This window comes from Zootermopsis nevadensis, unplaced genomic scaffold (assembly GCF_977971745.1).
Source record: "Zootermopsis nevadensis isolate Lab colony 2312 unplaced genomic scaffold, Znev_1.0 Znev_ptg000020l, whole genome shotgun sequence".
Classification (NCBI taxonomy): Eukaryota; Metazoa; Arthropoda; class Insecta; order Blattodea; family Termopsidae; genus Zootermopsis; species Zootermopsis nevadensis.
The window spans coordinates 6,406,711-6,429,249 of NW_028259152.1; the positions used below are offsets into that span (position 1 = coordinate 6,406,711).

Below are 22,539 nucleotides of genomic sequence, written 5' to 3' on the forward strand. Positions count from 1 at the left end.
CTTGCATTTCTTGAGATTGGAATTCCTTTTATTTCTTCTGTTTCCCAAATGTGTTGTATTTCATTCAAGTATATATTGAACAAAGTTGGAGATAGCGGACATCTTTGCTGTACTCCATTGATCAGTGAAGATACAGATAATTTTTAATTAAATTTGATCTTTATTTTATTTTCTGTTTAAATGTCTAGTATTTTTGTCAGTAATCTATTTGGCATATACTTTTTTCTCAATATGTCAAATAACATGGGTCTCAGTTCACTGTCAAAAGTTTTTTCATATTCTGAAAATAGTAGATGTGTTTCTATATTATATTATATTCTCTTCTCTTTTCAATTAGTAGTTTGAGACAAAATACAGCATCAATGCAAGAACAATTTCTTCAAAAGCCATTTTGGGCTTCAGATAGGAACTCATCAGAAAATTTTTATAACTTTTTATTCAAAAGTTTTGCATATATTTTATAGCAGAGAGATTATTGTATTCTTTAATTTGCTTGTGACATGTACATTATTATTCTTGTAATAGCTGTGCAACATAAAGATAAGAGTACCATTACAGATACACTCTAAGGGACTTGAACATCATAACATAGTTCTCACAGCTACATGGTGTTTGTGTTCACAGTTTTTCAATGGCAATTTCTCCAATATCCATTGATTTTTAAACATCATTTTGTGTACTCTATGAATGTACCAATGTTCATGTTCACATGTTTTGGGACATACCATAGAAATTTATTTTTGTAGTTTTCCAGTTGTTTCTGTATATTGTTTTGATTCATGTCACTCAAGTAATTGGACGTTAAATGATGTTGAATTGTTACACAAAATAATAAGTATATGTATTCATTTTATTAATAAAGTAAGAACAGATCACAACAGATTTCACTACATTTCTTCATTTCATGGAAGTACAACACACAGAATTAATCCAAAAATTTTACTGAAATAAAATCCTAAAGAACTAAGATGAAATCACAAGTAATGGTATACTGATGAAACAGTTGAGGATCATGCAAACAGTGGTAAATAATAACCTGTTACATCTCTGGTATGGGAAAGCATGGTTAAAATTAATATTAAAGTGCAGTTATTTACATTATAAAACATGGAATGAAATCTTTCAGAGATTGGATGGAGAGCAAAAGTGAGTCCTTCAGACCATCCAGTGAGCCAGTATGAATTTGATGTCCTCATTGGTGCAGATGGAAAAAGGAACACATTAGATGGTGAGATGAATTTCTTTTAAACTTCCACAACTTATCAACAGAGTATGGATATATGAATTTTGAAGTTGAATATTACGAAACCAGTAATAGGACGTTGCTGTTATACTTATATGTTGTGATTTTCCATTCATCCAAATTCTTCATATGAGGTGCATGGTTTATAACAGTAACTTCTTAAAATGTATAGCAATGTGGCAATGTACCCACACTGCTATATCGATTGGAATACTGGATACGAAATAAACAACAAGAGAGCTGAATTTAAATAGCTGAATTTAAATTCATAACAACTGTTACATGTTACAGGAGAACAGACTGTGTCAGAAACCAAGCAGCCACACAAGAATTAAGCATGTTTAACATCCTAGATAAAAATAGCTGAACACCAAACATTGGTTTCACCACTTAGAAAGAATGGATGAAAGTAAATTTCCTCCTAGATTTTACCAGTATACCTCAAGATTAGGAAATAGGTGGCAGACCATATAAAAGATGGAAGGACAAATTCTCAGTTGAACCTTGGATTCAGAACTATCCAATAAAACTGATTTTTGTGGTGGTTGTGATGAACCGTTATATGATACTTGGTGATCATCAATATTTATATTAAAATTTACAGGTACTGTTGTTGAGCCGCAAGAATATCTTTATAAAAGTTGTTCACAGAAATATTTATTTTTTGCTTGTCTGTTTCAAGGATTCAAAAGAAAAGAATTTAGAGGGAAGCTTGCCATTGCCATCACAGCAAATTTCATTAATCGTCGGACAGAAGCAGAAGCCCGTGTTGAAGAAATCAGTGGCGTTGCTTTCATTTTCAACCAGAAATTCTTCAAAGATTTATATGAAGCAACTGGAATTGATTTGGAAAACATAGTATATTATAAAGATGAAACACATTATTTTGTCATGACAGCCAAGAAACATAGCCTTATTGATAAAGGAGTGATTTTACAAGTAAGGAAAGTGTGACATTTTCCTCTAATTTTTCTTAACCTTGTAAGAAACCAAGTAGGATTTGAGGTTCCCACAGCTGTGAGTATGGAGATGACCATCTTCTGGGTTGTAGCACTGTGTGGTCTGGTAGAAGTTTACCAACATTTCAGAGGTTCTTCCACCCTGATGATGGTTATCTTCTAGGTTGTTGTACTGTGTAGTCTGGTAGAAGTTCACCGATGTTTCAGAGGTCTTTGCATCATCAGGGTGCCCTGTTGATAGATTTGTTATAATGAACTTTAATATAATTAATCGCCATAAAAATCATATAATGTAAATAAGTAGTGGGATTGAATGACGTGCCAAGTATTGTTGGCTAAACCAGCCCCGATATATGTTTGCATATGTGAGCAAATAAAGCAAAATGAAAGGTATAAAAAATTCATTGAGTCTGAGTTTACTCTCAGAGTAGTGGAATATATTTATAAATGGTTCATTAGCAACAAAGACTGTTCATTCTGAGGTGATAATTTATGTTCTTTTTCATGTGAATTTTCAGCAGCATTTTCATATTGTAAATTCTAATGAATTGTGGGGTACATTTCTAAGTTCTGTTTTGTTTTAAAAATGTGGAAAAATAATGCACAAATCTTGTTAGCTTATGTATAAGTCTTGTATATTTGCCCAATTTTGGAAGTAATATAGTTGCTCTTTGTAAGTGACATGTCTTCACTGTTGGTAAATTTCTCATTTGCTAACTTTCAATGAATGTTGGGAGTACATATGTTCTTTGTAAAAAATAATTCACTAACTCCATGTAGTTTGTTGGAAGTTAAATTTATAGCAAAGGGCAGTCTCAAAGAGTCACTGTATCCACACAGTGTTTACATGGTGACTAATAATTGGAGTTCAGGCTTGCACAGGGAACAGTAAAATTATGGAGGTTGTGTGTGGCAGAAGTGCTGACTTCTGAAAAGTTATTTTCTTATTACGCTATTTAAACATTTATAAATCATCATATTTTCTTCTAAGTGTATTGACTTAATATAGTGATATCCTGTATATAGATTGCTTTGTTTCCTGTACTTGTTCAGGTTTTTTTCCTTCTATTAATATTTTTGCTAATTCATTTAATTTTCTTAAGAGTTTGTTGAGGGTTATGCTCATAAACTGCATATGCTGAATTGTACTAGTGTTGCCGTATGTAATAAGTGCTTTCTGGTAAGAAGAGGACTTTTCTACTGTACTGTTCTTAGAAAAAAAAATTCTGTAACTTTTCTGCCATGGCAAACTTTTTACTACATATCCTAGTAATTTGATCTCAGATAGTTAGTTTTGTCTTGATTTAAATTGTGAAAAATGTTACTAAAATGTGCTTTCCTATTCTTCTTTGTATTCTTACACTTCTTTCTGATTGTAACTTTTTGAAATTAAATTTATATGTTTAATTTTTTTATCCCTAGGACTATCCAGATACAGCAAAACTCCTTGCACCAGAAAATGTTGACAAAGATGCCCTACAAACGTATGCCCAGGAAGCAGCTGATTTCTCAACTGAGTATATGCTCCCTCACTTAGAGTTTGCAGTGAACCATTATGGACAGCCAGATGTAGCCATGTTTGATTTCACATCGATGTTTGCTGCAGAAAATGCTAGTCGTGTTGTGGAAAGACATGGGCATAGATTGTTACAAATTTTAGTAGGAGACAGTCTTTTGGAGGTAAAGTCAGTTTTATGAATGCGGTGATATAATATATATGGTTCCATAAGTCTGTTTGAGAATTGCTTTATTTCACCTTCAGTATACTGGAAGAAAGTTGTTTTTACTTTCCTTTACTGGCATTATTTAACTGGTATGGAAACATGGCTTAATATGGGTATGTGAGATTTATCATGTTTCCTTTAGGTTTGAAGGTATGTGTTGGACTTAGCAAGTGTCTGAAAGTGTAGTGTTTAACATAGTAAGCCTGCCTTTATAGGATTTTATGGGATCAGCTGTAAAACTGGAATTATCGAGTTAGTTTATGAACCAAACCAGCTCATAGTCTCATAATAAGTAAAATAATTATGTATTGAATTTTTGTGTGTGGTCTCAGATGAGTCAGATTTGAAAGATCTTAGATTCTGTTACTGGTATGTACATAAAAGTCCAAAAATATTTATCATTTAGGTTCAGTCTGACAGAATTACAACACTTGACAGGTAACACAAAGTGTGTAAACTTTTTTAATCCTGTCCATATTATGTTCATTTTGCATACTGTGTATAGGCCTGACGGTTATGTTCTAATGCAACATGCCCCCACTCTTTGTGGTGGATAAAGTGGCACTGGAACAAGGTTTTCTCTGAGTTGTTTGTTTTTTGTGTCAGTATCATTCCTAAAAATACTCTATATTCATTCATGTATCATCTGGAGATGGACAGTGGGCACACTAGTGGTTGTAGTCCCATGGAGATATAGTCTTATCCCATACAAACAATGAAAAAGAGTAGCATATATTGTTTTAGTACAGATTTACAGTTCAGAGTTTTTTCTTTTGCGAGAGACTTCGTTTGATGTTTGATGGAACAGCATCGGTATGATTATAACTTACAGGCTTGAGGCTTTGGACAGTAATATGCATGTAATTGCACATTATGTGAATTTTAAAGTGGCTTAATATAATGTATTGGAAAAAGGTAAATACAGTTGTATTGTAATGGATATTTTGAATTAATTAATAATAGATTGACAAGATTTGCAGCACACTGCAGAACAATATACATTGCATAGTGTAAGAATAAACCATTCTGTAACTGTTCAATTTATCTTTCTAAAATTGTTCAACACTTTAGGCATATTTTGTAGATTAATTTTCATGTTCATTCAAGATTTCTATAAAATATTAGTGAAATTTGAAAGACAAGATTTCACCTTACTGCAGATTAATGTGGTAACATTTTATATTTCAGCCTTTCTGGCCTACAGGATCTGGTTGTGCTCGAGGTTTCTTGAGTTCAATGGATGCCTGTTGGGCAGTGAAAAGCTGGGGTTGTGGTCAAACAACACCACTTGATGTTCTGGCTGAAAGAGAATCTATATACCGACTCCTGGGTCAAACAACACCTGAAAACCTTCAGAGAGACACAGCTTCATACACATTAGATCCTCACACAAGATACCCAAATCTAAATATAAGATGTGTTTTACCAATCCAGGTGCGAGGACTATATGATTCAGATGACCCAGCAAGTGTGGAACAATGCTTGGTCTCTATTGCAGCTCAGGAGATGCCGAAGAAAAGGCGGAGAAAGGGTAAGAGCTATTTAGTAGTAATTACTGCTATTTTGATACCAAAAACTTTCATGTTGGAACTTATTTTCAGCCTTAGACTGATTATTTTGATCAATGTGACACCACTTGCAAGCTGTTTTACTGCCAACAAGAAGAATATTTAATGATTACAAAGATTACAGTGATTTTTGTTTGCTTGTTTTGGAGTTTATTTTCTCCTGTAGTCTGAATGTGTATGCTATTTATTTATACAATTTATCTATAATAAATACATGACTGTAAGTAAATAGATTTGGAAGTATATATCTGAACTTTTAAAAGATACTTAGTCTTCTTTTGAAGTTTCCTATTAAAAATTGGCATTTCTCTCCTTGCAACTGATCATTGAAATGCCTCAGCATATGATGATAACAGCTGACAAGTCGGGGCTAATGAAAAGGGTGAGAGGGACTTGAACAGCTGTTACCATTCTATGTTGTTTCCTTCTAAAATTTGCTTGAATGAATTGGAAAGTGTATATGGACAAAACTTGTGCTTTGCCAGCTAAGATTCCAATTCTGAATTTAATTGTTGAGAGGGTCTTCTTCTTCTTCTTCTTCTTCTTCTTCTTCTTCTTCGTCTTCGATTTCTTCTTCCTCTTTCTCCTCCTCCTCTCCCTCCTAGGAATATATCCATGGAGTAGATCAAGTGGATCTTAATTCTGGATGTATCACATTTATCTTACAGATATAAGATGATTCCGTTTCACAGTTGAAAGTTTTGAGGAATAATAATGTTATTTAGTTGTCCAGATGAAATTCTTTGGCATAATTCTGGGGCACAAATATAACCCTTTTCTTCTTTTCTTTTCACAATGGCCTGTTCAATAAACAGAATGGTCTTCCAGTAAACCTTCCTTTTAGCACTTGTTCTTTGCCATCTTTCCATTGTCACAAACTGGCTCCAGACAGCTATGAAGTCTCTTATGCATATTTGATAACACTTAATATGCAGCTCATGAGAACTAAGAAATTTGTGGATCAAGAGATGTTTTGCTACCGTGTGTCCTTCCATTATAGTATGGGATTTATTGACTTTTGTTTGATGTAAACTTTTAAAACAGAAGTTCTAAGAGAAAGAACATCAAACATGTAACTTTATTCTGTTTGAAAACAATATACATTTGAAACTGTGTTTTTATAATAGCAGATTTTTATGTAAATAATACATTCTGAATTATGTATGCCATAAATTTTGTTTTAAGTGTACAATTTTATTTTTGTGTGAGACACTAAGAATGAAAACAACTTTCAAGGTGTTCTGTTCACACAGGAACACTTAAAATGAAGTACATTTATTCAATGAATACAATAAAATCTTTTAACACTATCATGAGCTAATCATGTTCAAATACTGTTTTTTTATTCAGCTCATTAACCTACCATATATAATTATAATTATGACAGTAGTAAATATCAAAAATTTGGATTGTACTTTCACTTAATTTTGTTTTAAGTAGAAGATATAGAAGTGAAATCTAATCAACTGATACACCAAATATCTATCATAAAAATATATCTAACATGGGAAGGCACATTTTGAGCACTTATTTTTGTTGTCCATTTCAAAAAATCTCGACTTTAACAAAATATCCTTGTTTGTATGGTGAGTACTCAAACTTGTGTTACTGTATTTTTTCCCTTGTCATTTTCTTCTTTACAACATAATGAAATTAATATTTGTTTTCTTTTTTATGATACCTGGTAACCATGATGAACTGACTCCATTTTGGTGTGTGGCACATATGATTCACAGTTAAGGGTGGGTGTCAGTATCTTATGTTTGCCAAGCATGCCGTAAAACTTTGTGATATTCTTTATTTTAAATCTAAAAATTATAATTTTAAGTTGCATGTTGATTGTGTTCTGGGACATTGTGCCATGTGGTCTGGTAGCAATTTACTGAAATTTCAGAGGTGCCTACATTCTCCATTATCAAGTTGGTGAGTAAGCCACACATAAAAAAGTACAGTAAAGCAAAATGCTTGCTATGGGGCTTTGTAGTCCTCCCAACCCACTTGGAAACATTAAGTATGAGGAATTCTCATCTAGTAAAATCCTTCACTTTGTAAAATTAAAGGGACCAAAATTCTTTTAAGTTGCTGTTTGAGAGTCTGTTCTATAAAAGCTGCAGCTCATGCAGCAGAGTAGGAAAGGTTATGATATATTGCCTGGCCAGGCTTCTACCTTTTCCAACCTGCTTCTGTATCACAACACACTTTCTCACCTGGAGCTTGGTCATTGGCCTCATGGAGGAGGAAGTAAACATCTCTGAAATGCTGGTTAATTTCTACCAAATTATACCCTGCATATAACCAGAAGATAGTAGTTGTCTTCATATTTGCTGCTGTAAGAACCTGAAATCTCATCTGTATGCGTCATTTTAGTAGTTTTACAATTTTATGCTTGATAGTAACAATGGTGGTGTTGTTATGTGTGATGTTATCCATAGGTAATAAATCTTCCTGTTTTATTGTATGAGCTGCAACCTATATAGAATGGACTCTAATACAGCAATATAAAAGAATTTTACTCCCTGTAGGATTTTTATGTATTGTTATTTATTATACCTACTATTATGAAGTTGGTTGGGTCAGCTTCTAAGCCCCTTAGCAAATATTTTGCTTTACTGTACTACTTTCCAAATACCTTTTTTCATTCTATTGATAGATCATTACAAGGCAAGCTGTTCGAAATAAGTGACAGCATTTTCCCAGTCTTGAACTCTTCTATTGAAACCTGGTAAAATTGTTAAACATATACGGAACATATTTCATACAAAACATATGATCTCTGGTCCCAATGCTTTCAACATTAAATGGGGATTATTAAAAATATAACCATCAGTTTTTTCAGTAAATACTATGAGACTGCTATTGCACTAAGAGAGTTGAATTTGGCATGATTTGCAAGCATTTCAAGTTGTCTTTCATGTGCTGAATGACAACCCTGGATTAATGAATAGGCCTTCATTGTCATGGTGGCAATTTTTCGTCCTCTCAAGTCTACATGGTAATTCATGGGAAATAGCTTAATTTTGTATTGAATTAATAAGAAACTTATTAGAAGCAGTTTATATCACAGATACATATTATGTCACACTTGACTGTATGACTGCCCCATTTGTGTGATGCAAAAAAAAATTGAAATTAAGTTTTGGGTTTGGTGACTGATAACAGAAAATTTAAATGGGACTATGGTTGTGCCTGTGGTGGGATTTGGTGGAGTGTTGATTCTGGAGACAGGTACATTGGCTTTTTGTTGATGCGTTTGGCAGAAATCTAGCTTCAGTCACTGAAAATGTTCTCGCATTTAGTTTAGTTTATGAAGAATTTTTTTAGATTTTTTACTTTAATTTCAATTTTTAAAGTTAATGCTGAAATATATTGTATTACTGTTAAACACAAAAAAGGTTCATTCCCATTAACTCTGATGGATAGTACTATGCTAGTAACAGTAGAATATGCTGCAAACTGCAAACATTTTTCCAACAGTGTCTGAAAACATATTAAAATTGTAATCATGATTTATAAATCCCCTTCATAGTGGATGATTCTAAATTACAAATGTGTTAAGCAAGTGCTTAAGAGTTCTGTTTTTTTAATCCATCTTTACAATATGGTGCAGTATGACAAATTTGAGAAAGAAAGAAATCCACATATTATCACATTCTTATAAATTGTGCTCTTTGTATGGTCACCTGTTGCACCATCCTTTGCATGACTGTGGCCATAGTAATAAGGGTATGATTATACACTGCAGTTTGTAATAAATTGCATGTGTGCGGCTTAGAATGTTGCATAACAGCATTAATGTTGTATTCATACATATAAACATTTGTTTTTTGTGGTATAGTATGAAGAGAAAATTTGGTTTTTGTGGCATAACATTATTTTAGGAAATATTTATTGGAGTTTGCCTTCAGAAGTGTACATACAAGAACATTGCTTTTTGAAAATGGTAACACATTGCTGTTTGTATGGTTAAATATTAATTCTGAAGTAATATTTTGAATTATAATTGATGCTGCAATTTAAACAGTTCACTTATTTCTAGTCCACCCAATCAAGAAATTACATAATCGATTGTGGTATGTTTGTGTCCATACATGCTGTAGTGGTTGAGACTTACTAAGTTCAAGAAAATCAAGAAGTTGCATAATTTTTTAAGTCACCAAGGTATATTGTTTGTATATTAATTAAAACCTTAAATCTAAATAATGATTACATTTCAGATTCACAAGTTCATCCAGATACGTTACTTCATTGGTTGAAGAAACAAGTTGCTTTGTATGACAATGTGCATGTTGAAAATATGACTCATTCTTTCAAGAATGGGCTCGTCCTTTGTGCAATAATACATCGCTACCGACCAGATCTCCTGGATTTTCATGCCCTGTCAGCAGAGGACATAGCTGCAAATAATCAGTTAGCATTTGACTCTTTGGAACGGGAACTAGGTATTCCTCCAGTAAGTACAGTAGTATATTGATATGAGCAGATTTCTTGACTTAGGTTTAAATGGTGGTTGATAAATTAATGTGGAAGAAAGTTTTGAAATGCTGCAGATTAATCTAAGTATATTTAAAACTGAAATACTTCAATAGGATATTTTCAGATATAGACATATTTCTAACCTAACATTTTTACAAATAAGTGTGAAACTAATTGTGATATTTCCTTTTACTTGTAGGTAATGACAGGGCAAGAAATGGAACAGTGTGATGTACCAGATAAACTTACAATGCTTTCCTATCTTTCACAAATCTATGACACTTTCCGTGGGGAAATACCACACATTAAACATCCAAAATTGGTGAGATTTTGGTTGCCAGTTGCTTCTTTTTATTGTTTGAAATATATGTTGCTGAAATTCTATAAAATCATTTTGTTCTCTACATACAGGAAGAGTCAGAAGTGAAAGAGGACCAGTCTCCATCTACCAGGATTGCTCAGTTACGCAATCTGACTCCAGCACACAAAGTCTCACTCGTAGGTCGCATTGTGTCGCAGCAACATCACCACCACCATGCACGTCCTGTACAGATTCGCAAGCCAGTAGGTGTAATCAGTTCTCCAACAATTAATACAGGGGAGAAAAAAGTTGATTCCCTTCGCCGGCAACGTAAAAGAAGAAGCAATGATAAGGACAGAATAGGAAGCATGGACAGAATAGGAAACACAGAGAGACCTAGAAATGTCACGGTAAGCCCACAGTAATAAATTTGATCTTACCTGACTCAGTATAAATATATGTCAAAATTGTAAAATCCTAAAATAGTGGAATATTTTTGTCCCAATTTTTTTACTGTAACAGGAAACAACAAAATGACACTTTTTATGTCTTGTTTAATGATAAAAATTTTAGAGTTTGAAATTATGATTTTTGAAGAAACAACATTTAAGCCACCAGCGATTTGTATAATTTTCCAAAGGTCTTGTTCTTGTTCAGTTTTGCCTTTGCATGTCTTATTAGACATAATACTATTCATAAAAATGGAAACTTTCTTAACACAAATATAAATTGTATGTAGAGTTCTTACAGGCAGTATATTCATGAATTGGTAGATGTCCTAATAATGAGTTTATTGCAGTTTGAAATTGATACCACTGAATCTTGATGTTGTATTAATATTGATTTAGGAAGTTTGGTCGCTAGCTATAAACTTAAAACTTTTTATATTACAGTGAAACCTCGATGCATCGTTTTCGGCGGGGGTGGGAAATAAAAACGATGAATGCGGGAAAACGATAGATGCAGGAAAGCATTAAAAATTTTAAAAAAAAAACAATGTTTCTCTTTCAAAGTTACTTCTTTTTACCAAAAAAGTCTTTAATGGACAACTGGTTTGTCGAAACTTTACGTTTTAGACCAAACAGAGCACTTTCCACGTTCAAAATGTTTTCCTCGTCACGTTCACTAATATTAAGCGCATAAAAGAACGACTTCACTTTCGCCAATGCAGTGTGTGCTTCGGCAAAACTCGGCACAGCTTCGGGCTCGCATTCGTCGTCTTCCTCACCACTCCCACCCTCTTCGCGAACAATAACAGGAAGAATGGAAATACTATTACTGCCGAACTCAACGAAACGTAGCTGTAGAAGACCCAGAACCGCTGGAAACGAGATGAACCAGAAGAATGAAAAGTGCCGCCAGCCTTTCCTTTGTACTTGTAATAAAAGCATTTGTGAAGAAATTCACACTGCACATGCCATCTGGCATCGCTGGAACGAAATATGAGTGCACCCTAATTAAAATCGTAAAATTTCTGACAATGAGCACCGTCATTCACTCCAACTATCACCCCTGCACCGCTGACCCTCATTCCAAAAGAATGTGCTGGTTGGGCGACATAACAGGTCACAGCTACTGCGTATTCCAAAAACATTGTGCGTGTTTCGGTATTAATTTATCTCAAAACCCAGCATTTTAAATTCTCAGAAACGATCATTGCGGGAAAATTGTGGGCCGGGACTAAGATTTTTGAACGATCGATGCGATAAAACGATAGTTCGAGGAACGATAGAAGTGGGAAAATGTAACATTATTTTATATGGGATGTATTCGGGACCGAACAAAACGGACGATGCATCCGGGAAAACGATAGTTCCGGGAACGATGGATAGAGGTTTCACTGTATAACTTCCAAATTTGGCTTAAAAGTTAGGTAGTCTTGAAACTGTTATGGGAATCTTAGTATTAAGATTTTACTATTAGTATTTGTATTCAGGGAAGCCATTTACTTTTAATATGCTTATGGTGAAGATTTATGGTGTTATATTCTATTCATCTTTAGTTTATGGAGAGCTGTTACACTCTGTTCCCATTTGTATTAATTACATTTTTGTTATAAGTTTAATGAAGTTTTCAGGTAGTTTGATAACATGAATATTTGTAATGTCAAAGAATGCAATATAAAGAAAAGCCATAGATTTAGGAATAACACATGCCACGTACCCAAGTAATAAACATACAAAATTACAATTATAACAAAACACAATTCATCAAGCCAACTATTTATTTCTACATTGTGTTTCTCTGGAGTTAAAGCAGCCAGGGCTTGAATTTGATTATTCACCTCTGTGTAGTGCTGAGATTAAGAGAGCATAGATCTTTATCACCACTGTTCTTGAACAGCTTCATAGCATAATGGTTGTACACATTGTCATATTGATCAGTCTGTCAACGTTTACATCTTTAACCATGTATTATAAATATTCCAATATACCTGGAAACTAAGGATGATTGCTAGGGTATTAATTGAATACTGAAAAAGAAAAGATAAAGTGGGTGAAGCTGAAGTCTAATGGCCACAAGTTTTTATTTTATTTTATTTATTTTTTCATAGGACTGAGTACCTTACATTACCAGAAACAGCTTCTTAATTTGATAGCAAGTGGCATACAGTTTCTTAGGATAAAATCTGTGTTGTCTTGTGATCCACAGCATTAATATTTATGTTCAAAAGTGTCATGTCTTTGCTATAAAACATTAAATAGATCCTGACTTTCCTTCTACTCATTCTTTTCTAATGAATACATTTATCCTGATTTATGCATCAGTTTTATTAGCTGTATTTATTTTGGAATTTTAAATTTTAATTTAAAAAAATATAATGTGTATATAGCTTTTCTTTTAATTAACTGATATTTGGTTCTGTTTTGAGACAAATTATATTTGTTAATATTATGTAGGAAGAACAGTGGCAACGCTGGCAAGAGATCAGGCAGAACCGATCAGAGAGGCAGATGTGTAGGAAATACATGCTTGAGCTTGCAAAAAAGCACTTACATAAAAGTATGCAGATGCTCGAGACAAATGCTAAATGTGAAGACTCTACACCTTTTGAGGACTATTCTTTATTTGTATATCGTCAAACAGCCCCTGCATTTCAAGATCGTGTCAGAGATTTGGAACTGAAACTGTTTTATCCTGTAAGGCAGTTTGCGTTGTGATTTATGTTGTGTTCATGGCTGAAGCATGTTACTTCTATATAAAAAACTCCCCTATGTGCATTGATGTTTCTAATTAACTAACCAAAACTTAGGCTGTCTTAAAATATGACTTCAGATAAATGAACCAATTTCAGTGACTGATTCTTAATTTCATGAATCATATCACAAATGTTACACTTCCATGTGCAATAAAAATTACAGAGAAAATGTCAAAACTACATGCACAACTGTTGGAATTATTTTGACAACAATTATTTATCAATAATGTCCCATATCATCTTTCAGTTACAGTGTGGATATTCAAAGGTAAAAATTACTTTTGAGTCTTATGTCTGTGTCATGAACCCTTTTTTTAAAAAATGGAATTATTTGAAAAGTTTTGTACTAACATTGAATAAACACTGCTTACGTACTATCATATGAAATTTGATCTACATTAGCTAGATATACACTGGAATTTTAACTCATGTTTAATGTACATTGTAATTGAGATCAGAAAAAGGAAACATTAGACCCATTCTGAGTGCATTTAGCATGTATTCAAGATGCTGAAATAGTCTGCAAATGAGGAATTTAAGGATGTTATAGAATGTAATAATCAAATTTTTTTGTATGTATTCAGAACTCTGTATTTTTTGTGTTTGTGACAGCTTTATACAATTAACATTTTGTGTTGAATTACACTTTGAATAAAATTTTATCTCTTTGCCATTGACAAAACCTAGATTTGTGCTAGTTTAGTAGTAAAGTCATTAATAGAAACATTAATTTGTTTGAATTATGACTAGTTCTCATGTGTGGGACATGGAGTAATAATTTTCATGTAAGTCATACACATAACAAACTTTTGTTGTCTTTAATGCAGTGTAATGTATACTGTATATCTTTATCTTGAGTGGGACAGACTGTGTTCACAATCAACTTCAGAGTGAATAATATTGTTTATGGTTTAAGAAATGTTATGTAGTTGATAATTTTCACAGTAGTTGGGCACTGAAAGGATGGTTTTTAAATTTGAAAATTATAGTTATTTTCTAAGAATAATATGTGTTTTAAATATGCATGTGTGCTTTTCTGTTTTTCCATTTAATTGTGCAAAACTGACTTATTGTCATACAGAGTGATAATATCTGTTGTTGAACCATAGAAAACATAAATTTGTTTTTTGTTTCAAACAATAGGATCAAGAAACAAGAGTATTACTAGAAGCTCGCAAGGGTGCTGTGGATAAAGACTTATCAGGTCGTATCAGAACTCTGGAGGAGAAATTGAAGGGTACAGCTGTTGACAAGAAGCCAAAAGACCTGCGACGTGCAATAGGTACAAAACAATGATAATACCATTTATGTTATTTTGCAGGATATGCAGTATTAATGAAATCTAATTTACATTTCAGGAAAAATAGAAAAGACAGATTGGAATGTAAGAGAAATAGAGAAGAAGATTCTTGAAAATAAGATGGGACATAGTGTAAAGCATGAAAGACCAGAGAAAGTACCCAAGTGGAGTCGTGAGCAGTTTGATGACAAGGTATATTTCAACACAGAATTCAGATGTTGCAGATACAATATTTAATAATTATGCAGCATATGTAAATTAAAACTACAGTGGTTTGGTCTGAATATACGAAGGTTAATTACACTTAATTTATGAGAATGATGTCAGTTACTTGTTACTGCCAGTGTTTGTCTTACGTGATGGATATGAAAGAAATGTATATTGAGGGCATCATGTCATAAGGACATACTAACATATTTCCATAATTGGAGATATTTGGTCTAATAACATAAAGTAATGGGATGTATGTCATGCCAGAAGGGCATAATGCTGATGCTGATCTACATAGAGATATAGACATTTACATTTGGGTGTATGAACACTAATAATATGCATATGTCAAAACAGTAAGCATAAGAATTTAGTCTGTATAAATGTGTCATTAATACAAATTGTCTCTCCTTTCAGGTAATGTGAACCTTTAGAGCTTTGAATGTATGCCTTACATTGAATGACGTATGGCAATGAAATATGTTATAAATTTGTCTGTCATTATTGATTTTGTAAGATTGCTTATGTATTTAATATTAGTATTATTGTTATAATTTTATGATAAATCTAAATAATTTTTGTGATACTTTTGTAGTTTCAAGCAGTAAAATCAAAACTTCAAAGGAAAGGCCATGACAAGGAGACTCCAAATAAATATGCTGATATTGATGCAAGTTTCAAACAGTTGGACAGAAAGCTTAAGGAAGGAAGTGTTGTGCAAATGGGACCACGTGGCAATAACAAGGTTTCAGCCATTGCAGAACAGCTTTCTGGGCGGAACCAGGAACCAGAGAAGCCCAACATACAGAGATCGGTTTGTAGTCACAATTACAGATACAGAGAATTGTACTAGATGTTGCTTGCATCTTAGAACAATTTTATTTGATGTCTCATGAAGAAAAGTGGAATGCAGGATAATAACATTGAGACTTGAGAATATGACAGAGATAAACCTGTACTCAGTTGACACTTGCCAGTCAGTATGCAGCATTTCATTTTTCTGCATGTACTTTATTGTGGGATTAACTGTGAAATTGATTTTGATTTATAGTTGTAAATGTCATTGCTAATTGCAAAACATCTGCTGAATTTTATTAATTACATGAACTAATCAGATGATGTTTTGCAGGAGTGAGTGCTGCTTTTGTATAAGGGGTACTAAGAAGTAGAATTTTAATTCTTATAATTGAATTATTTTTAACACTATCATATAATATTTGCTTAGAAGTGTTTTCAGTTGTCCAGTGTATTACTTTATGTACATCTGAGCTCTGCTTCTTCTAAAATGTTTCTAGAATTCAAAACCTGCACTCTTCCTGCCCACTCAAGGTGGCTCTGAGTCTTGTCACTTCTGTGGGAAAAGAGTTTACCTCATGGAGCGGCTGAGTGCAGAGGGTAGGTTTTTCCATCGGGGCTGTTTCCGTTGTGAATATTGCAGCACCACCTTGAGACTGGGTATGTAATTCTTGTAGCGGTTTTCTGTTTTTTTTCTCTTTAAACTCAAGTGAAGAATTGTGATTTAATTATTTTTAACAAGTATTTCTCTAGCTTTTCTCTGGTCTATTATTTAATTTTGTCTCTGTAGGAGAGATCCAACACATCTAACATAGAAAGAACTTGCTTTTAAATAATGCGTTCTTAAAAATAGTAGTAGTAGTGGTGATGGTGGTGGTGGTGATGGTAACAACAACAACATGCATTTATAAGGAATAACTAATTCTGACTCAGTTTCATGCTTTGTCCATTTATGCATGGGTTTAGTTTGTTAACTCAAGAACTAATTGGCATTGTATTGTTGGATTATAAACTTCCATTATCTAAGTATAACATTAATAACACAAGATAAGACTGAAAGTCTTCGCTGTAGGAAATTAAATTTTGAGTTCTGTCTTTATCTGCAGGTTTTCTGTATGTACTAATGGGCAAGAGTATTGATATACAAACTTAGCAGGTGCTATGTTCTCATACATTTATTCTTGTGTGTTCATTTTAATTTATTGTTAAAAATTATTATATAGTTTGCAGACATCAAGGGTTTTATCTGTATCAGCTAGTTATTAATTTAATTTGACTAGGCCAAGAATATTATGCAGAATATTTAGAATGATTTACATTACATATAAAGAATATGAAATGGAACAAATGAGAATTCAGGATCTTGATTCTAATTTTCATAGCAGCTAATGAAAGTGACATATTTGAAAAGGAATTCAGATTATTGGTATGAGAAAATGTGGAATATCTAAATTAAGCAGATGAAGTATGATTAACTGTATGCATAAGATTTTTTTATGTTTCTGTTCTTGGTCCATTTTGCCTGCTCTGAGGCATTTATTATTTTGTGTTTTTTGTTTCTTGTTGTATATATGGACTAAAGTGTCATTGCATTCTGTCAGATTTCCATCTACTTTCATGTGAATTAAACAAACAGGAGTTTACCATGGAAGGTCTTGTTCATACTTCAAGAGAAACTAAGTATACATATATGATAAATCTCATTAAAGATGGTGTTTCAGAAGGTCATTTCAGCAGGAGAAAGGTTCTTTGAAAGCAATTAAGATTTTTTGAACTTTGTGCAATACAAAGTGTGAGCAAATGACACTTTTGTAAGGAATTTGGAAAGTTCTTTTACTCTATCAGAGGGCTATGAATGGGTCACCGAGACAAGTCCCTTCTATTGGACTCTCTGATGAAAAGATAGACTTTATGAAATTAAAAGTATATGCAACAAAATTTGAATAAAAGAGATGTGGTGTGAAATGGTAATCTGCCAAGGCAAATCTATGGCTACTTCTTCCTTGAACCAACCTGACTCAAGATTTATTATTATGCCAACTTCTAAAATATCTTAATAGGCTGCACAGCAGAAATATTCCTTTTTAGCACACATTTGTTGTAAATATGTGTGTGTGAATTTTAAGTGAATGATTTCTGGTTCTAGGTAATTATGCATTTGACCGAGAAGGTAAATTTGGAAGTAGATTTTTCTGCATGCAGCATTTTGGTCTTCCGGGGATGCAAAGAATGAAGTTGAGGAGGAAGAGTGAAGAATTTAGATCTGGCCTTGATAAAGAAAACATCCCTGCCGAAGCATCACCAATAACACCAGAGAAGGTAATTGTTTTTTGTTTTTTTAACACGGTGACTTTGGGTTTATCATCCCAATTTTTCCGCTATGCAAATAACATTGAAATGGAGTAGTAACTGCATTAATGTATTTGGAAATATTTTGTTTAGTTTATTTCACTATTGTGTAAAGAAGAAACCCAGGCAGTAACAAATATATAAATTTTTTATATTTATTTTCTGAGTTAATAACTTTTTTTAGTGTTTATTATTCTAGATTATAATATGAGTATGAACACTTGAATCAAACTGCAAATATTTAATTTTCTTAAATGTGTCTATCAAATATTCTAGTTGTTTGCTGAAACTTTCACGTCCACGCTTTTCCCTTTTGAACTATCCAGTTTTTGTATATTTTAATTGTTTAACTTTTCAAAGGAGGATGAAGTGATGGCGGCTGGGGCATGGAGCATGCATGAGAGAGATGCAAAACATGAATAGAATTGTTGTTGGAAAGCCTGAAAGGATGACACAGGTCAGGAGGGTAATGTTAAAATGGATCTTAGGGAAATTGGGTTTGAGGATGTTGGATTGGATTCATGTGGCTTTGGATAGGGATGAGTGACTGGCTCTTGAGATCAGTGCTGAACCTTCAGGTACAATAAAATGCAGGACATATTTTCACTAGCTGACCATACACATAGCTTCTCAAGGACTCTAACCCATGGAAAAACAAACATAAATAAATACAATACTGTAATTAAATATTTTGATTTCCTTCAGGCAAAATCCTTATCAGAGACTGTGGACAGAATGACACTGACAGGACTGGATATATTGGATGCAAAGACAACACCAGAGCGAATAGAGTTTGAGAATCTGACAGCAGCTTCTTCAGATATAGAGGAGGCTCCAAGTGAAATGGATGAAGATGAATGGACTGATCGTAATTTTGGGGCATCTACTGTTGAAGGGTCCAGTGATTCCCTTTCAGATCTAAGGTATATTCTTTGTATCCTACTTCTTGATCAACCCTTCAGCTGCATAGAACATTTAAATATTACTCACTCCTAGTGATGGAGAATATTTAAGTATATCTCTTTGGCTTTGCAGTTTTGTTCTGTGAACCATTATTGTAATATGATTTGTTTAAGAAAGTAGTGTGGCTTAATATTTCATTGTATACCTCTAAAAGAGTTTAAAGGTAGAAATTTGAAGCTTTTAGGACTGATTAAAATTGTTCGCTATTATGTCTATGCCAGTTTGCATTTTCATACATTGTTAAATAACTAATAGTCAGGAAAAAGAATGGCATGTCAGTTTGTACACCACTGGCAGTTTTATGGTCTCTTTTGCTTTATCTGTATCCTTTAGATCAGGGGTTCTAAACCTTTTTCACTGGCATACCACTAATTTTAATTTAACACATTAAATGTACCACTAACCAAATGTGTTCAAGGAAAACTGTTATTTATGTTAATATTAACTTTTGATTTTCTTACTTCGTTTGCGTACCACTCAACATTGGCTACAGTGGTACACGCACCATAGGTTGATAAACGCTGCTTTAGATGATAGCAAATGTATTGGAATCTCTTTGATGATGTTTGGTAGTAGTATGAAAATTGTAAGAATGGTACATAAGAGCTGTACACTAATAATGCACAGCCATTTTTGGTTATTTGATACATCTGCATGTTGTTCTTCCTTTTGATTCTTATCACATTCATACTGATCAATCAGAGTGCATCTACAAAACACCACTAGAAATTCCATAGTTTCAGTTTTTATTATGCATATGGTATTTGCTACTGTGTAATGAGATATAACTGAACTAACTAACTCCCTGGTAGTAGAACCTGCAGATTCAACACCGACAATACCAAAGCCCACCACCGGCCACGATCCTGAGCCAACTCCATCCATTTGCCATCCTCACAGCTCACCTCCCTAAGATCCATCATGATGTTATCCTCCCTTCTCCTTCTTGGTCTGCCCAGTGGTTGTTTTCCAGAAGGATTCCCTACCAAAATGCTGTATGCACCTCTTGCCCCTTGCCCCCCCCCCCCCCCCCCCATGTGTGCTACATGTCCAGCCCAATGGAGCCTCCTAGATTTCACTATCCTCACTATGCTAGGTGACCCATACAGTTCACACAGGCAGATTTTTGGACCAGGTCCAGGTCTGAGGCTAGTTCAATCAACCAGGGGGCCCAACAGACAGATTTTCTGCCCTCTTCCCCTATTTTCTGTCTGAAGATGGAAGCAGAATGTAGCTTTCAAAATGTAGCTTTATTACCTTATAATTTAGACAGTGGAAAAACAACAGTTTTATGTTGGTTTAGTAGAGTGCTCCAAATCTGTGTTCAGAAACTACCTTGTTTAACTATTCACCTCATTACAGGCTGTCCTGGCTAAGGTTTCTTGAATTTATCTTCAGGATAGTACAGTTTTTCCTTTTTCTCATTTGTGTGTTATGATACAGTATGACCTTCGGAATAAATTTGCTCTATTATTTATTCTCCATTCAAGTGATTCTGAAGAAGAAGCAAATGAAGTTTTTGAAGAGGCGATTGAGCAGCCATTGACTTTAGATGAAACCCGCCGCCTGGCTGAAACATGGACACTGCGGTATTCAAAGACTCCTGAAGACAAACAGAATGGTGATGGTAAAGGAGAAAGACAGGAAGGGGAAGAAGAAGAAGAAGAAGAAGAAGAAGATAGTGAAAGTTATGAATATGAAGAGAGTGATGAAGATCTCAGCTATCCAGAGTGTGAAAGTGAAGGTAAGCTGTCCTGTGGGTGCATATTTATAGAGCATGTAGGTTTGAAAGTTTCTCCCCTGCACTTAATGTGTTTGACTTTGTAGTGTCTTAGATTAACAACTTTATGTCAGCTGCTGCAAGATGAACAGAAACTAGAAATTACCAAGGCTAGTAAGTTCAGTTTTATTGTTCATAACATTATATCTTAAAACAATACATTTGTTAACCATTGGAGTGTAACTTTATTATATGAATTATCTGTACTCACATTTCATAGTTCATCCAGACTGTTTATTCATGTAATATGTTGTACATTTAATTTTTTAAAATAATAATGACCCATGTTTTCAATTGGTTGATTATTTGCTAACACCCAGATGATGAAAGTGAGACAGCGACTGAAGGTGAGGATGAGATTCGAGCACGTGAACTGCGGAAACAGGAAGTACATCTGGAAGTGCCGGAGAGACCAAAAGGAAAACAAGACTCGGACACTGGTTCTGACACTGAGGTGAAGACCCAGAGCCTTCTTACTCCATGCAGCAAAACTAAAAAATGCAAAAATAAGAATTGTGCTCTGCAGTAATCTTATATGATGTAGCACTGTGTAATAGATGTCAAATTACCATATGTATAAAATTTATAGGAAGTATAAGTACAGTGAGTTCAGTATGATAATTAAACTATTTGAAATATGCATAGTTCAAAAGCTAACTTAATGTTAAGTAAATTCCTTTCAGTTGTGAATTTGACACTTTTGTAAATTGAATAGGTAATGTGTTTTATATATTGGTAATAATCTCATAGAAAGTGTCCACATTGAAAACCAATCAGATTAAAAGCTATCATGTTCTTCCTTGTACTGTTTTATTTAAAATTTTAATGCTGTGCATTTTGTAAGCTGCGTGGTGGTTGTGTTGAAGTGATTGTTAGAAACAATGAAGATAAAAGTAAAAGATACAAAGGTAAATATGATTTATAATTTTGAATGTTCCTTGTTTTTGTGTGGCTTCATAATTGGTATGAGCTGTTTCTCTTTTTTACATTTAGTGTTTTAACATACATTGCTTTCTAACAAAACAAAATATATTCATATAATTTCCAATATGTTCTAATTTTCCTCACGCCACCACCAGCTAACAGTTCCACTGCAAGTGGAGAAGAAGTGCTCAGTTTGTGTTTTAAAATTTACTAACATGAGCTATGCATTACTATTAGGCAGTTCTGTTTTATTCTTGATCATTGCACTGATGCTGAATCTTTTACAATATGTTTTGTTGTTTGTTGACAAATCTTCTTCAATATTAATTTGGAATTTAAAGTGAAACCAAAAAGGACTAAAACTATCCGGAGATTGTTCACCACCAGAAGTCACTTCTCAGTATGGATAAAAGATTTCCCTGACAAAAAGATGGAAACTGAAGTTTAATAGTAATTAATAACATCCCATTTTGTGTGTTTAGTTTATAATTTATGGTAGAATCTGGTGTTTAGTGTGTGTAGTCAGGTCTGATATGTTTTAATAGAATAAACTGTGTTGTACATGTTAACTGATTTTACTTGTATGAAAGTTTGTCAAATGGGTATTAGGTCTGTTAGTTGTGCGGAAAATGTTTCTGTGAACCAATTCAGAGAATAATTAGGAATAATCAGTAAACTTTGAAACATTAATGATAGTAGCACAATAAATTTCTGTAATGTGTTGCTTGTTTGCATGATTCTGATAAGTCAC

At 33.6% G+C, this 22,539-nt stretch overlaps 1 protein-coding gene across 8 annotated transcripts in view; it reads left to right on the forward strand.

Moving 5' to 3' along the window:
- Positions 1-22,539, forward strand: part of LOC110827699 (Molecule interacting with CasL) — a 68,392-nt gene that overhangs the window by 15,526 nt on the left and 30,327 nt on the right. For 6 of the 8 annotated variants that reach the window (XM_087352131.1, XM_087352136.1, XM_087352135.1 and 3 more), the window contains 16 exons: positions 1,127-1,228; positions 1,926-2,182; positions 3,625-3,882; positions 5,115-5,457; positions 9,709-9,944; positions 10,167-10,289; positions 10,379-10,678; positions 13,169-13,408; positions 14,611-14,749; positions 14,826-14,959; positions 15,573-15,791; positions 16,273-16,432; positions 17,919-18,091; positions 18,827-19,044; positions 20,575-20,828; positions 21,185-21,318. In XM_087352131.1, the coding sequence (XP_087208257.1) occupies positions 1,127-1,228; positions 1,926-2,182; positions 3,625-3,882; positions 5,115-5,457; positions 9,709-9,944; positions 10,167-10,289; positions 10,379-10,678; positions 13,169-13,408; positions 14,611-14,749; positions 14,826-14,959; positions 15,573-15,791; positions 16,273-16,432; positions 17,919-18,091; positions 18,827-19,044; positions 20,575-20,828; positions 21,185-21,318 (3,290 nt within the window). Of the gene's footprint in view, positions 1-1,126; positions 1,229-1,925; positions 2,183-3,624; positions 3,883-5,114; positions 5,458-7,126; positions 7,237-9,708; positions 9,945-10,166; positions 10,290-10,378; positions 10,679-13,168; positions 13,409-14,610; positions 14,750-14,825; positions 14,960-15,572; positions 15,792-16,272; positions 16,433-17,918; positions 18,092-18,826; positions 19,045-20,574; positions 20,829-21,184; positions 21,319-22,539 lie in introns of those variants that run through there. The other 2 variants (XM_087352137.1, XM_087352138.1) reach the window with 2 other exon arrangements.